The sequence below is a fragment of the Camelus dromedarius genome, chromosome 3 (assembly GCF_036321535.1).
Source record: "Camelus dromedarius isolate mCamDro1 chromosome 3, mCamDro1.pat, whole genome shotgun sequence".
Taxonomy (NCBI): Eukaryota; Metazoa; Chordata; class Mammalia; order Artiodactyla; family Camelidae; genus Camelus; species Camelus dromedarius.
In genome coordinates this window covers 1,728,944-1,744,355 of record NC_087438.1, presented here as the reverse complement: position 1 = coordinate 1,744,355, position 15,412 = coordinate 1,728,944, and the positions used below count along the sequence as shown (strand labels likewise).

Genomic DNA, 15,412 nt, shown 5'->3' with positions numbered 1-15,412 from the left:
GTGTGTCAGATTGTGTGGGAGACTTCGGGGAGTAAAAGGGCTGGCGTGTGCGTGTGACTACGTGCCGCCGAATCGTGGTCTGGGGGAGCCCTCTGGGTGCACAAACCGAATTAAAAGTTAGCAAAGGAGATGAGACACAGCCCCTGACAGACGCTCTCTACATCGTCGCTTGCCTGATAAAAGTAAATTGTCCTAAAACTCGAGGAACTCTTCCTCCTCCTGCAATGTTTTCTTGCCGGCGAGGAACCTACCTGCTCCTTCCGGGTCAGATCGGCTCCTGCGGTCTCCGCAGCCCCTGGGCGCGCCGGCACCCGCATCCGCACGCGCGCACCGAGAGGCGCTGCGGCGCGTAAAACGGTGATGAGAAAGCCACGGAGCACCTGCCGGAGGGACGGGGGTGGGGGTCGGGGTGAGCTAAGTTCTTCCAAAAACTGCAGAATCACTTTAAAGAAAAAACAAAAACAAAAAAAACTGACAACTCTTCATCTGTTTGCACTTGTCCAGAGCAGCTCCCGCGGCCCCGGACGGCCCCAGGCAGCGCGAGTGTGCGCGTGCGTGTGTCCGGGCCGCCGATGTGCGCGGCCGTGAACGTGAAAGGCGAAGGACTCGCAAATGTTTCTCCTTCCAAACAGCTGCCGATGGGAGAACGAAGGCGCTCGGGTGCTCGCTGCTCCGGAAACGGGTCTCCGTAACTTGGATCCTTCGGCTGGTCTCCGGCAGCCCCACCTCCCTTCCTGGGCGCTCCGGGCTCGGGACGCACAGGCCAGCGCAGCGCGGGGACATGGGGCTGCGGACCCGGGAGGGCGGGGAGAAGGGAAGGGCCCGGAGATGGGAGGACAGAAACCCGCAGGACGCTGAGAAATGGCGAGGGGAGGATTCTCGGGCTGCTGCTCGGGGGAAACTTCAGGAAGCACGTCGGAGGCGGGGCATCCGTGCAGACGATGGGAACTGTGCTGCCCACTAAAGGAGACCGGGAGGGACACGTTAGCAGCCAGGAGCTAAGGAGTCAGGCGGCGGACTGGGAGACCCGGGCCACTGACCGGGCACACGGTGCCCGGAGCGTGAGAAGAGCCCTCCTGAGTCCTAGCGCCAGGCCGCTCCACCCCGCCCCCAGCCCCAGGTCACCGCCCGAGCCGCGTCCCTGCACAGGGTCCAGGACGGGAGTGGCGGGGACCCTCTGGCCTTGTGCCGGTTCGCCTCCGGCCTTGCTCTTCAGAGGCACGGTGCCGCATCAGAAGAGTTTGAGAACCTCGGAGATCCAATCACACGTGTCTGTAGATCAGTGAGAGGGCTCAGCCACGCTTCAAAGGCATTTACGTTTCATTCTGACTTAAATTTTGTGCAATTTACAGCGACGTATTTCGATTCAGAAAGAAAGAAAAGAAGAAAGAAAGAAAGAAAGAAAGAAAGAAAGAAAGAAAGAAAGAAAGAAAGAAAGAAAGAAAGAAAGAAAGAAAAAGAAAGGAAGAAAGAGAAAAAAAAAAAAAAGAAAAGGAAAACGCAGAACCGAATTCCTATACTGCCCCCTCCCCTTCTTGCTGTCACTGGCTCTGCAGTCCCGCCAGGAAGCGCTGGGACAGGAGGGAGACCCTATTAAGAATTCACCAGAAGCCTGCCTTGATACAGTGGAAGTACTTACATTTATATGGCACTTTATAGGAGGAACCGGGTAAAGTGTGTCTATTTAATCTCAATCGAACCCCCGTCCCTAATTTACCTCTGGAGTGGTAGCTGTTTTCCCACCAAATGTACAAACTCCAGCGAAGACAAGGTAAAAAGGAGGAGTGAGAGAAAGGCCTTGCTCGGCTTAGCTTTTATTGAAATGCTCCAGAGTCAGTGTCCTTCCCCGAATCACACCCACGTGGGAGGTGGCAGGGCCCGGGCGCCCGCTGCCCGTCGGTGGCCGGGGACGGCGCCGGGGCCACCGCTGTGGGGACGAGGCGGCAGCCGCGGGCCACAGCGCCCCCTCGCCGCCCGCGCGCACGACTTCGGGCCGCGTCGCTGCTCGGCCTGGCCGGGCGGTCGGGAGCCCCGGGCGGACCGCGTGCGGAGACGCCCCGGCCTGCGCCGCCGCCGCTTTCCGGGAAGGACCCGGAGCCCGAGCCGCGTGTCTGTCGTTTCCCGGAGCACGGCCTCCAGGAAACCGCGGCTCGTCGGAACGTGCATGTCCACGCCGACTTGTTCCAAGTGTATCGACCACTGTTGGGACAAGAAACAGAACGTGGCCATGTTAACTTTTTTTTTTTTTTTAATGCATGCATGGGGGAAGCGGGGGGGTTCCACCGTAAACCTGAAACTGGCAGTCGCCCAGGTAATGGTTCTGAGGAGCGCGCTGTCTGGGCAGTCCGCCGGTGTGCCCCGTGTGTGTCTCCCATTCTGTTCCACTCCAGCTCGGAGGGCAACTGAAAGCAACAGGAGCCAAGTGCCTGTCCGTACCCGGGCGCTGCACATGCCTGAACACCCTCCTCGCCCGGGAGCGAGTCACCCAGGTCCCTGCTCTCCGAGAGAGACGGCCGCGGGGCCCTGGGCGCGGCCGAGCGCTCCCCGCGGGAACCCGACACGCGGTTCCAGCGAATCCAGACCCCCCTCGCACGGAGCCGCTGCGTGGAGCCTCGACACTGGCAGCATGTTCTCCTGACTGATTTTTTTTTTAAATAAGACTAAGCCAACTTTAAGAAAAGGGAAAGTGATTTTTTAAAAAAATCAGAGAGCTTTCAAGTAACACGGAGTTTATATATCCCAATAACTATGCCGAGCGTAAGTTTTAATGTCTGTGCGTAGGCATTTTAATTTGCTACAGTCACTACCAATAAAAACGGCATGTAGTGCGATTCGACTGTTTAATAGTGCAAGGTAGACGGTTTTTATTAGTAGCAGGCAGCAGTATGGAAAATTTAGATTTCAGTGGAGGAGTATAATTGCTGGGGGGAAATACAGTCAGAGAAGAGGCTGTCTTTAGAATCGGCAGCATGGAGCTCAAGAGAGAGGGAAGAGCAGGGCGCCGTTTCTGGAGATGCACTCGGGGCCACGGGAGACCCTCCAAAGCCACGTGCACATGTCTGGTTATGCACTTAATTGATGTCAAAATCGAGTGTATCGGAGCTTATGCTCCTGCTCCAAACTGAGGATGTTTCTGTAATAATTTGCTGTTTTCTTTTCTGCCCCTGGCAGAGATCAAGCCCAGAGGGTGCAGGAGGTGGGGAGGGCGAGGGGGGCAGCCCCAAATGCTAATGAAACAACAGCAGGAACTGGTCTTCAGAAATGGAAATACTCCAGGCCAGTCCTCCTTGGAGATAAAAATTAGACCTGATTTTTTTTTTTTTCACTTTAACTATGTAATTGGAATCGAACCGAAGGCTTGTCACCTGATCAGCTGCTGTTCCTGCTGGCCAGCTAACATGTGCCAAGCTCATTTATGGCCTCTTCCTGGCCGGATTCCCCACAGGACGACCACAAATGCCAGGGATCCTGTCTAGGGCCGGCTCCACGGGATGCCGGGGTTTCTAGCTTTCTCCTTCTTGTTCCTTCTTGAGGCTTAAAATATCTGTCCTGAACTGAATCAGGTGGACTACTTGGGGTAGCAGCATTGTTGAAACTCCCTGGCTAGATCCTCCCAGCGGCCCAAAGTGCACAGGAAGTAATGTGTGGCAGGGCTGGGGGCATCAGAGGAATGCTTCTGGGGGAGAGGTGAGGGGTGATGTGTGGAGGTTCGGGCTGTGGACTGTAGGAAGCGTTGGGGGGGAGCAGGTTTGGGAGGACAAGTGGGGGCGAGTGGTTTGGGGGCTCATAGGGGAGGCAGCCTGTGGAACGTGCCTGGGCCGCACCTACCGGGAGTGCTGCTCCTCCAGGCCAAGGAGGATGGGTTCTACTCGAGCTCAGCACTGCAGTTGACAACTGGTTCCCATGGACCTGGGGAAAGACAGACGCAGCCTGATCTGCCTTGAAGGTCCCGCAGGCTATCAGGCCGGCTGCTGGAGCTTCCTGCTCCACGAGCTGCAGCCGTGCCCAGCAGAGAGGCCGCAGGATGCGCGTGGCGCCCGCGCGACCTCGACCCGAACTCGGTAACTCCTAGAGCTTCTAAGTCCACAGGACCGGGGTCTGGAAGTTGGGGGGGGGAGCTGTGGGCCGGAGCTCCCACCCACCACGTTCTCCCCTTACAGGTCACCCACTCGAGACGGCCTCCGAGGAAGTGGCACCTGTTGTGTGAGCGATCCCGCCGGGACCCTGCACACACGACCCCATGTGGACCTCCCGAGCATCCATTGTGACCCTCCCTCCCCCTTCCACCAGGTCGTCAGAAGCCCTCATCCACTGGCCTCCGGTAGGGGAGGGGTGGAGCAGGTATGGGGAGAGCGGTGTTTTCTAGGGACTGGGTCTCAGGGCCCATCGCTAAGGTCTCGCCGGTGGGCCCCTGGGGCACCTCCGGAGTCGCACGTTACCTGAGCTACCTGTGCTGCTGACTGCGCCTCCCGTGCCACCAGCCCGTCGCTTTTTCATCCCTTCGCAAGTGACAGCAAGGCTTCACGTCGTGCCAGAGGCGGTCTGTCCAGTGACAATCATCCCCCGAGTGTTTTATAACACAAATCCGAAAGAGGAGTCAACTTATTAAAACAAAATAAAACAAAACCCTTTGCGGGGCGGCTTCTTCCCGGGTAAAGCGCTGGAGGCGTGTTGCAAAAACACTTCCTAGAGCGGAAAGTCCTAACACCCAGGGACTGGGTTTCCACTCAGGACTTCGGGGCAGAAAGCTCACCTCAGGGCCCTCCTGGTAGTTTGCAACGAAAGCGCCCCAGATCCAGGTCCCGCGAGGACACGATGAGCGGCGCGGGGCAGGCGACCAGACGCGAGGCCACGCGAGGAGCCGCGCACCGTGTGGCAGGCAGGGTGGACCCAGGAAGGTGGAAGTGAGAGCCGCGCACGCCACCCCACGGAGGACCTGGGCTTCGGGTGCCACACTCCCGCCTCCATCACCCGTGGCTCCCGGCCCGGACGCTAGCGTCCGGGGTGCAGTCACCTGGACCGGCCTCTTCGCGGTGTAGAGAGGGGTACGGGCCTTTCGTCCCCCAAGTGGAAGTGGGCAGCCTCTGCCTAGTCCTTGCGGGCCGAGCTGGGGGCGGGGCAGTGGAGGGCGGCCAGCGCGCCGCGGGCTGGGGGGCTGGCTGCGGAAGGTGGGGGAGCGGGGGCGGGTGATGGGAGTCCGTGTGAGTGGGAGGGGGACGCACTGTTCGGCTCCGCCTGGCCGCGGGGCCGCGGGGCCGCGGGCCGCGGGCTGGGGCTGCGCGAGAGGCGACTGCGCCACAAAAGCCTGCGCGTCCCTCCCTCCTCCTCCTCCTCCCTCCTTCCCTCCCGCCTCCCGCTCCTCCGCGTTCCCCTCCCCTCCCCTTCGGTCCCCGCCCCTCCCCCGGCCGCGGCCTGGCGGCTGGAGCGGGCGGAGCGGGCGGAGCGGACGGAGCAGGGGAGGGGGCGGGCGCCCGAATATGCAGATGAGCGAGTGACGGACAGCTCCGCGTTCCAATGTCCCTCGGAAACTCGAGCGCTCCTTCCTCAACTCCTCACTCCCGACTCCAGACTCCCCCAAACCCCGACCGCCGGCCTGGCGCGCGGCTGCGCCCACCGGCTCCGCGCCGTCGCCGCCGCCGCCGCCGCCGCCGCCCCGCCGCTTCCCCGGCCCGCGGGCCGCCCGGGCTAGTGCGCGGGCCGGCCAGCCTCGGCCCGCCGTCCCCGCGCCCGCCGCCGCGCCGCGCCCGGCCGGGCGTGGATGGAGGGCGCCGCGCGCCCTGCCCGCTGCTCGGCGTGACGCGGGCCGCGCGCCCCGCGCCCATCATGTCCTACCCGCAGGGCTACCTGTACCAGGCGCCCGGCTCGCTGGCGCTCTACTCGTGCCCGGCGTACGGCGCGTCGGCACTGGCGGCGCCGCGCAGCGAGGAGTTGGCGCGCTCGGCGTCGGGCTCGGCGTTCAGCCCTTACCCGGGCTCCGCGGCCTTCACCGCGCAGGCGGCCACCGGCTTCGGCAGCCCGCTGCAGTACTCGGCCGACGCCGCCGCCGCCGCCGCCGGTTTCCCGTCCTACATGGTAATCGCGCGCGGGCGGGCGGGCTTGGACGCGGGACCCCGGGCTCGGAGATCCTGATCGCGGCTCGTGCGGAGCTGGGCCCGGGATCGGCCAGCGGGGCCGCGGGGAACGTGCCGTGGGCGGTGGCTCCCGAGTCGCCAGCTGGGGCCGCCGCGCCTCTGGCGGGACAAGAGACCCGGGTGAGAGGCAGGGCGGCTGGCCAGCGACGTCTTGAGCCGGAGCTGGGGACCCGCACTCCGTGCCGCTTCACCTTGGCTCCCGGTGTCGTTTTCCCCAAGAGCCGGTGAAGTGCGACTCGGCCGGGGTCGGGATCTGTGCTGGGTTGTCCTCCTTTCACGCGCCAAGGAAGCCTGACGAGGAGTGCAGAGCGGGCCGGGGCGCTCTCTTCTTCTGGCGCAGGCGCAAGGGTCGGCGCCACTGGGGCCTCTGGGGCGACTGCCGGGCGCTTAGCATTTACTTGCCGGGCTGGGGTCACCGGGTTGTGGGGGAGAGGGGAGCCTGAGGCCGCGGCTCTGGGGCCCGGCCGGCCCTCCAAGATCTCAGCCTTAATCTGTCCCATAGGCCACGCTTTCGTAAAACGTGTTGGCGGGCGTCTGTATGACCCTCTAAGTGCTTCCCCGGTCCTTGCGTACCGAGAGAAGCTCCTGCTTCCTCGACCCGGGGTCGGCCCACGCTCCTCGGGTTCTGCAGCTGGCCTGGCCCGGGTGGTGGCAGAGCGCTACTTAGACGATTGAGGCCGCTCCTGGGGTTATGGCTGTTGCCCGCCCTCGGTGGAATTCCAGGGCAGCGACGGAGTGGCTGGGGCCTCGGAGAAGGCTGTAAAGTCTCGAATTTAAACGTTAAAGGCTGAATTAAAATGCTAATTACCGCGTATTTGAAGAATTCGAAACGGTGACTGGCTTCTGAGTTGCAAATTGGATTTGCCGAGCTTTAGAGCGGTGAATAGCGGAGCGGGGGGCTCTGGGGTGGGTTTTTAACCATGTAAGGGCGGGGAAGGGGGGTCGGGGGAGGCAGCGGCCCTTGGAACATCCAGAGAAATTTAGATATCAAGAAACTACCTGTGGGCCTGTGTGCCTTCATATTTCTGCCCGTCTGTCCCCGCGGTTCAGGAGCATTTGGGGAGGAGATGCATTTTAGGAAAGCGAGAGCGTTCGCAAACGTGAGACCAAGACTGCGCCGCCTGTCGTGATCCACAGCTGGCCTCAAATTACCCGCTGGGGCCTTTTGCTCTGTTGCTGCGGGAAGCGCCGCTCCAGCGCTGGAAACACCGTGGGAAAGGCGGCCACGGGCTGGCGGAGGGGCCTCCCTCGCGCTGATGGCTGTCAGGGCCCCGAGCAATCCGCTCACCAGGTTCTTGTCGGTTGCAGGGCGCGCCCTACGACGCACACACGACCGGGATGACGGGTGCCATCAGCTACCACCCTTACGGCAGCGCGGCCTACCCGTACCAACTCAACGACCCAGCCTACCGCAAGAACGCCACGCGGGACGCCACGGCCACGCTCAAGGCCTGGCTCAACGAGCACCGCAAGAACCCCTACCCCACCAAGGGCGAGAAGATCATGCTGGCCATCATCACCAAGATGACCCTCACGCAGGTCTCCACCTGGTTCGCCAACGCGCGCAGACGCCTCAAGAAGGAGAATAAGATGACGTGGGCCCCGAGGAACAAAAGCGAGGACGAGGATGAGGACGAGGGTGACGCGGCCAGAAGCAAGGAGGAGAGTCCGGACAAGGCGCAGGAGGGCACTGAGACGTCGGCGGAGGACGAAGGTGAGCAGGGGGCCGCGGCGGGAGCGAGGTTGAGGGAGCTTTCTTCCCAGGCGGGGCGCAGAGCTGGGCTCCGGGAGAAGGCGATCGGGGAGGACGCTGCCCCCCCACCTCCCCCCACGACTTTCCAGGTTCGGGCCTCTTGTCCAGGCCGCCTGGCATGCCGGGCCCTGTGCCTCCTCCAGGAGCGCTTCCCGGGATGCTCATACTCCCTCCAGGACGCGGCTGGCTTTGGGTGGAGGTGCGGGAGCTTGTGGGGCAGCGCCCCCAGCCCCCACAGGGTGCCCGCAGTGTCCCCGCTTGCCACAGACTGTGCCCGCGCCCCTGCAGGGATCAGCCTGCACGTCGACTCGCTCACGGATCACTCGTGCTCCGCCGAGTCAGACGGGGAGAAGCTGCCGTGCCGAGCCGGGGACCCTCTGTGCGAGTCGGGCTCGGAGTGCAAGGATAAGTACGACGACCTGGAGGACGACGAGGACGACGAGGAGGAGGGAGAGCGGGACCTGGTGCCGCCCAAGCCCGTGACCTCGTCGCCGCTGACCGGCGTGGAGGCGCCGCTGCTGAGTCCCCCGCCCGAGGCCGCGCCCCGCGGGGGCGGCGGCGGCAAGACGCCCCTGGGCAGCCGGACGTCGCCGGGCGCGCCGCCGCCCGCCAGCAAGCCCAAGCTGTGGTCTCTGGCCGAGATCGCCACGTCGGACCTCAAGCAGCCGAGCCTGGGCCCGGGCTGCGCGCCGCCCGGGCTGCCCGCGGCCGCCGCGCCCAACTCGTCCGGGGCGCCGCCCGGAGGCTCGCCCTACCCCGCGTCACCGCTCCTCGGCCGCCACCTCTACTACACGTCGCCCTTCTACAGCAACTACACCAATTACGGGAACTTGAACGCGGCGCTGCAGGGCCAGGGGCTCCTGCGGTACAACTCGGCGGCCGTGGCACCCGGAGAGGCGCTGCACGCGGCGCCCAAGGCGGCCAGCGACGCGGGCAAGGCGGGCGCGCACCCGCTGGAGCCCCAGTACCGGCCCCCGGGCGGCGGCTACGAGCCCAAGAAAGGTAGGCTGCCTGTGGCCCGCGGGTCCCCTGGGGAGGGAGAGCCTGGTCCCTGGTTAGTGAGCACTCCGGAGGAGCAGGGGAAGGGGCCGGGGCACCTGTAGGTCTGCCTGGGGGGAGCTTTGTCCCTTGAAGGAGAGGAGGAGAATGACAGCCCGTCCTGGGCCGGCGGCTCTTGGACGACAAGCTAGGAGGAGAGAAGGGTGGTGAAGGCAGGAAAGGGCCGGGAGACCTTGGCCTCACAAGAGGGCCTGTGTCCCACCCCGTGTCACTGACTTCCCCTTGATTTGCTATTTTTGCTGCTATGAGTATCATCGTGACCGGTTTGCTTTTGGCAAACACAAACTGCCACAAGTTGCAAATTACCGCTTGGTCTCCGTGCTGACTGAGCCCAGCTCCTGCGCTGCCTGTGGATTAATAGCGTCTCGGCTGAATCTCCTCTTCCCGCCTTTGGCTGGAAAGAAACAAAATGTGCCGGTTCCTCCCACAGGCCTTAGTTTATCAAAATTTCAAAGTAGAAAACAAGAGCCTATTTTCTTCCTCTCCTTTTCCTCATACTGCCTCTATCATTCAGAATTCAGGTGGGATCTCATAAGACCTGTAAAAGAAAGTCAAGGGGGAGAGACAGTGAGGAGGAGGGAACAGAGCGAGGTCCATCTCAGACATGGCGGGGAGACAGTCAGGTGCCCCAAGCCGCTTGCTGGGTGCAGAGAGCGTGGGTGTGCGGGCTGGTGGCTGCGCTGCTGTCTGGGAGACAGATGGCTCTGGGGTCAGGTTCTGACTCACTGCCCCCTCCCCTGACAGATGCCAGTGAGGGCTGCACCATGGTTGGTGGGGGCGTCCAGCCCTACCTATAGAAGGGCCGCACACAGCAATGCAAGTAAGTGAGCTCCCTGGGGTCCCCCGCCTCAGGGAGCCTCCCTGCACCGATAGCTCTGTAAACTCGCTTAATGTGTATTTCTTGCTTCTTGTCACGAGGTCTGAGGACAGAGCATTGCAATCTTCTCCTGGTTTTTATTTTTTTCTTTAAGTAGGCGAAGACCCCTGCTCGTTTACAGAGCCCCTCTTTCTTGCTCCAGTTCTGCTTTGCAGAATCACTCTAACTGGAATATATTTATTGCACCACTGCGGTTGTTTTCTCTTTGGAAAAATATTTGGTGATTAAAGTCTGAATATTTGTTTGCAATTTTGAACCATTTATTTTTTACCGCGCTAGACACTTAATAGACACTTGCTGTGATGAGCTAGCGCTCCTGAAACTTGGGGCATCAAATCCCTTTAGAGATGATGCTTGCAGAGTCAGACTAGGGAGACACAGAAGGTCTTTTATCAGGCCCGTCCCCATGTCCAGATGGATTAGATAGGACCGTGCAGTTGGCCTGGCTGACAGCAGTATCTCAAAAAAAAAAAAAACCCACTTTACAAGTAGACAGCATTACTAATCGCAGATCTTGAAGATGGGAAAAGAGGCAAAACCATGTGAGAGGGATTTCTTTTTAAAATGTGATGGTGCTGGTTTGGGACTGAAGGATTTGGGGTGATTGGGTTTTTTCCTTGGTCCACAGGTAGGTGTCACAATTGCTTTGGAAAAAAAAAAAAGTCAGCAGGCCATTCTCTCTTTCCATGTTCATAAATATAGAGACATAAAAAACCTGATCTCTAAATCAGGACCCGTCTCGTGCCACTGTGAAGGAGAAGGAGCCACAGGGCACTGCCAACCCACAGACCGTCGGAACAGACTTTTGTTGGACATATGTGAATTTGCTGGCATAGTATAGTTTCCCCAATGTATGTGTGACTTTTGAAAACAATCTTTTTTCTCAGGATATCTTGAATTGATCACTTCATTGCCACGGTATATATTCTATAGGTGTGATAGGATTTACTGTAAAATTGATTTGTAAAAGATGTACACAGTAGAAATAAAACGTGATTATAGAACTTGAGTACTTAAGAAGTGGAAACAAATTTGATATTTATTTTTATAATGATATAAAGCTTCTAGTAATTTATGCAAGTTGTATTGCAACGGAATCTAAACTTTTTGTAAATAAACCCTGCCTGGTTTTTATTTGAACATTGCCAGTTATACAATCTTTGTTGGTTGTTTAACAAGAATTCTTTACTAATTTATATCTTAAATTGTAAATAAAAACAAACTAGTCTACAACAGTACGGTGTCTGGGGCTCATTTGTCCTGGAAGAGCGATTTGGGGGTGGGGGGCCCTAGTGGTAGCAGCCCCTCCCCCAGGTGATCTGGCCTCAGGCTTTTTAATGAAAATGTGTAAAATAATCTCTCCCTTCTCCTGTCCACACAAAAGACAGATGGAAGAGAAATACACAGGAGGGAGCTACATATGGTTTTAGACTATTTATATACACATGCATTGCAAAAAAAATTAAGATTTTGTGCTCCGAATATGCAGATGTCTTGTTAGTATATATTAAAAAAGAAAACAAGGCAAAATAAAATGGCCTGATACCCCTGTGAATTAGGACCCATTTTATATTTATTTCTGATACAGGCTTATTGAATCTCCTCAGTAACTAGAGAATTGTGCTGACGTGGGTCACAGTTACATCCCTCCCCATAACTTATTGAGGAGAATAATTGTTTATCTTAACCTTGAATTATCCAGATTGGCATAGATTCTTCAGATTTATTGAACGACTTCTTGCCTTGCCTTTTCATATGACTCACATTAAACACAAGGCGGAAAATCTGGGAGGAGAGATTTATTCTCCTTGCAGTGGTTCTTACCCTAACCCCGAGGGAAAGAGAAGTTTAAAGTACCTTCCACCACTGCCTCGTTATATGTTACTCACTATCTAATTATAGGACAAGGCTAGAATTTGTAGTCAAGGAACATATTGTCTTTGATTAGTATCATAAAAACAGCAAAACTGTCACTTTAATTTCCAGCAAAATTTTATGGATATCCCTCTAATATAATTTCAGAAAAGAAATGAACAATCATTTATTTCCTCTCCAAAGATAAATTGAGTGAATATAACTTACGGTTATAAAACAAGAATAATAGCTTCTCAGATTGCCCTTTAATCAATCATACACTTATTTTTCAAGAGGTTCATCTATTTTATTCCATGATTAATAATGCTGCAGCCTGAGAGCATTATTGGATCCCAGCGGGGGTCGTCCCGGACGCCTTTAGCTGCTTTGGAATGGTCAGTTGGGGTTCATTATGGGCTGATATTGAACAATTTATAAAATCTTGTCTAAACATCTGCCAGTGCTGATAGGCCGATGTGTCTGAGGATGGGAAATTGCCAGGCCAGATGATATTGACAAACGCATCTCTCTCCAGTGGCTTTTTGTGCAGTAGAAATTAGTGGCCTCTTGCTGGGGTCTTGTTAGAAAGGGTATTTGAAAGTAATCTTAGATACTTGAGGCAAAGCCAGGGGGCTGTGAACTGGTCACAGAGCCGTGCCTGTAGGGAGGAGCGATGTGGTCTGACTGCGGATTGAGGAGCAGACCAAGGTTTCGGTTTTCTATTGCTTCTCAGGCATTTTGTTGGTTTTGAGTTGGTAAGCATTTGGAGGTTAGCAGAAAGTGAATCTTTGGGGTGGAGAACTATTTTCCTCTCCTTCCTGCCTCCCCAGTAAAAGACCAGGACCTGTTTGGATCCGAGCTATCTCTCTCGGCAACAGGGAAGATGTTTCCCGCAGGAAGTCTGGCCACTCTGTGGCAGCATGTCTGGAAGAAAGCGAATTCGAGTCTGTGGGCATGAAACTGAGCCTCTGGGAGCGCCTTTGCTCGTTTTGGTTTTAGATGAAGGCTTTGTAGAATTTCGGTGAAGATAATGGCTTTCACTCCAGGAATCACGCTTTAGGATGCAATATGAAGGCGTTAAGCACTTTGCTTTTATTCATATTAGCCATCTTTCCTAAATCAGCAGGGAATACAGTGCACATGGCAGCGATATCTCTGTTATACGTAAGATTATAATTTAAGTATTTTGAAGACTTCTGTGAAAAGTATGAAAGTTAACAATATTTAACAAATTAAAACACTGTGACATCATGCACCCTAATGAAGCTACACACTGACACCGCTCCATTTCTTCAAAGAAACGTAGAGTGTGCACGTAGAAAACCCGAGTAAAAATTCACCTCCTTGCCTGTGTTCAGAAACTGAAGCCTGGATGAAAGCTGGCTCCCTTTGGAACAGAAGATTGCTTTACCTGGACATGTGATCCCTTCCCTACATGCACACACACACGCACACACAGACACCAGAACTCGTTCTCCACCACAACGTGCACCTTTCAGTTGGTGAAAACTCAAAGCAGCTCAGGAGATTAACCCAGCCTAACAAATCTTCTTTGATGTTTATATGCCCAACAAATTATCAAAGATTTCCATAACTCACCCACCCTGCCTCCTGGCCTGAATTTCTTTCTGGGAAACTTGATTTTTAATGTCCGCTAAGAATATAAAACCTGCAGGTGTTTCGGGGGGGTCTTTTTAAGGAAACGCAGAGCGAGCTCTGGTTTCTCCATGCGGATCTCTAGGCAGGATAAAGGAAGACGCGACGAGAGAGACAGAGACAGGGAGATCCTTCTTAGGGAAGGAAGTTGCTGTGCCTGATTCTTATTTTTTGCTTTAAAATCTAGTTAATAAAAAATTACGTCCCGGCCAACGTAGACTTGTGCAGTTGTGGGCGGAGGAGGGGGAGAGGGAGGCGCGCGGCGGCGGGCGCGGGGCCGGGGCGGGGACGCGGGCCTTGCGGGGCTCGGGCGCAGGCTTCGCGGGGACGGAGCCCGCGCGGCCCCGGGTACCTTACAGCCGATTTATCGCAATTCGCGCTTTAATCTCAGGTGGGCCCCGGGGGCCGGGCGCTGCCCGGAGCACGGGGAGGGAGCGCTGGCCCGGCGGCCGCGGCCTCCCGCGCCCGTCAAATGTCAACATTTGTTCCCAATAAAAGAGTTATTGTTTCTGCAAAGCTGCCCGGCAACTGCCTTTGAAACTTGCAAAGAACTTCATCCACCTTTGTCTGCGTTCAGGCCGCGGGGCGGGGCGGGGGGCGGGGGGCCGGGCCGGGGCCCCGCGCGGCGCGCACCCCGGGCCGCCGCCGGCAGGGCTGGTCCCCGAGGCCGGCGGGACAGCGGCCCGGCCTCCGCGAGGCCGTCCCCGGCGTGTGTGGATCCGGCCTCTGCCGACCCGGCCGGGACGAACCGCTGCGGACAAGCGCCCGCGAAGACGCCGCCGCCACAGCCCGCCTGCGTTTCAGGGTCACTTAAAACCGCGTTTAAATCTTATTAAAGAGGCCGAGCGGAGTCGACCTTTTGTTTCTTAACATGACAGAATCAATGTGCCCTAAACTTTCTCTGCTAGAACAGGGGTAAACAGGCATCGGTTTGCAAAAATCATTCCAAAGCAATTTATCTGTTCCGTCAGAGACACCCTTTTCACTTGTAAATAATGCTCTGGATTATGAGAAAGTTCCTCCAAGTAACAGCCTATCAGGATCAGTCACCATATAACGTCTCTTTAGTTCCCCAGTGCACTGAAAATCCCAAGGAAAACATGCACTTTAACCCCCAACTAAGGGCATAAATAGATCCATTAAATATGTGTTTTCACACTGCTTTTACGAAAAATAACATTTTAAACATTTTTAAAAATGTCTTAACTGAAGAGGCAATTTGGGGAACAATGCACCACAGTCTGTGATATGTGTATATTATGATGAACATCATTTGAATTTCTACAAATCGCAAAGGGGACATGTCCCTTTGATGTATTTGCAAACCTTTATGTAAGTGACAAATCCCTACAGATATTTTAAAGGCTTATTATAAGGAGCGGTAATCTATGACAATATAATTTTCCAGTTGCTGGAAATTACTTCCTATTGGTCATAATGAAAGCACAGGCCACCAGCCCTCCCCTCTGCTGGGTCTGGAATGTGAGGAAACTGGTGTTTGATGATTTGCACTTGGACCCCAAGCATTGGTAGGCAAGAGAGGAATCTGTTTTAGGGAGCCAATACCCCCATTTGCATGTTCCTGTCTTCTCTTTTCCGTGTGTCTCCTGCAAACAGAGGGACCTAGTCTCAGCTGGAACCTTCACCCTCCACGCAGAGAATAAGCTTGTATTCCCTCTACTGAGGACAGAATGTCCTCCCTCTTTCTAAGAAAGATAAAAAATGAAGAAGTTCTGAAGGGGGACCATCCTGGTGATACAGTCCAAGTGACTTATGAAACCTGCCGTCTGTTCTTTCGCCATCCCATGGAAAGGGGAAGAGGAAAAATGTTTTTTGTTTAAGTGCAGCCCCAAGATAATAAGGAAACATCTTTTTAAAAGGTGTCCTAGTGTTACTTTGTTCTAGATGGAACTGAAAACAAGTTCAATCTAATACTCTTGAAGAAGCAACTGTGAGGTCGGGGCTGCTTCCAGGTGGGAACTGGGTGGCTCTTCCGAGGCAGCGCCAGGGGAAGGGAACGACACAACGCTACCCAAGCACTCACGTTTTGTGGGGGAGATAAGTTGGCAATTTATTGTGTGT

The 15,412-nt window shown here is 56.2% G+C and overlaps 1 protein-coding gene and 1 long non-coding RNA gene across 5 annotated transcripts; one reads left to right on the top strand and one right to left on the bottom strand.

Moving 5' to 3' along the window:
- Positions 1–1,797: 1,797 nt before the first annotated feature.
- Positions 1,798–5,220, bottom strand: LOC135319374 (uncharacterized). Of its 3 annotated transcripts, none has more exons than XR_010377899.1 (4): positions 4,754–5,220; positions 4,440–4,601; positions 3,829–3,909; positions 1,798–2,199 (listed from the first exon to the last, which is right to left on the bottom strand). It is a non-coding gene; the product is annotated as an uncharacterized LOC135319374 (long non-coding RNA). The 3 variants fall into 3 exon arrangements; XR_010377906.1 differs by having other exon boundaries at positions 4,440–4,542; positions 4,754–5,169; XR_010377897.1 differs by lacking the exon at positions 4,754–5,220 and having other exon boundaries at positions 4,440–4,747.
- A 603-nt stretch (positions 5,221–5,823) lies between these two features.
- IRX2 (iroquois homeobox 2) lies at positions 5,824–11,055 on the top strand. Of its 2 annotated transcripts, XM_064479277.1 has the most exons (5): positions 5,824–6,072; positions 7,440–7,845; positions 8,173–8,886; positions 9,688–9,763; positions 10,449–11,055. In XM_064479277.1, exons 1-4 carry the CDS (start codon positions 5,824–5,826, stop codon positions 9,738–9,740), a joined length of 1,422 nt encoding a protein of 473 aa, XP_064335347.1. In that variant the 3' UTR covers positions 9,741–9,763; positions 10,449–11,055. The 2 variants fall into 2 exon arrangements, with proteins under 2 accessions (XP_064335347.1, XP_031298742.2); XM_031442882.2 differs by having other exon boundaries at positions 9,688–11,055.
- The last annotated feature ends 4,357 nt before the right edge of the window (positions 11,056–15,412 follow it).

Bases quoted from the DNA above. Each gene is read 5' to 3' on its own strand.
- IRX2 (XM_064479277.1), top strand. From the start codon at position 5,824: ATGTCCTACCCGCAGGGCTACCTGTACCAGGCGCCCGGCTCGCTGGCG. The intron at 6,073-7,439 runs GTAATCGCGCGC...TGTCGGTTGCAG, and splicing joins CCGGTTTCCCGTCCTACATG to GGCGCGCCCTACGACGCACA. The intron at 8,887-9,687 runs GTAGGCTGCCTG...CTCCCCTGACAG, and splicing joins CGGCTACGAGCCCAAGAAAG to ATGCCAGTGAGGGCTGCACC.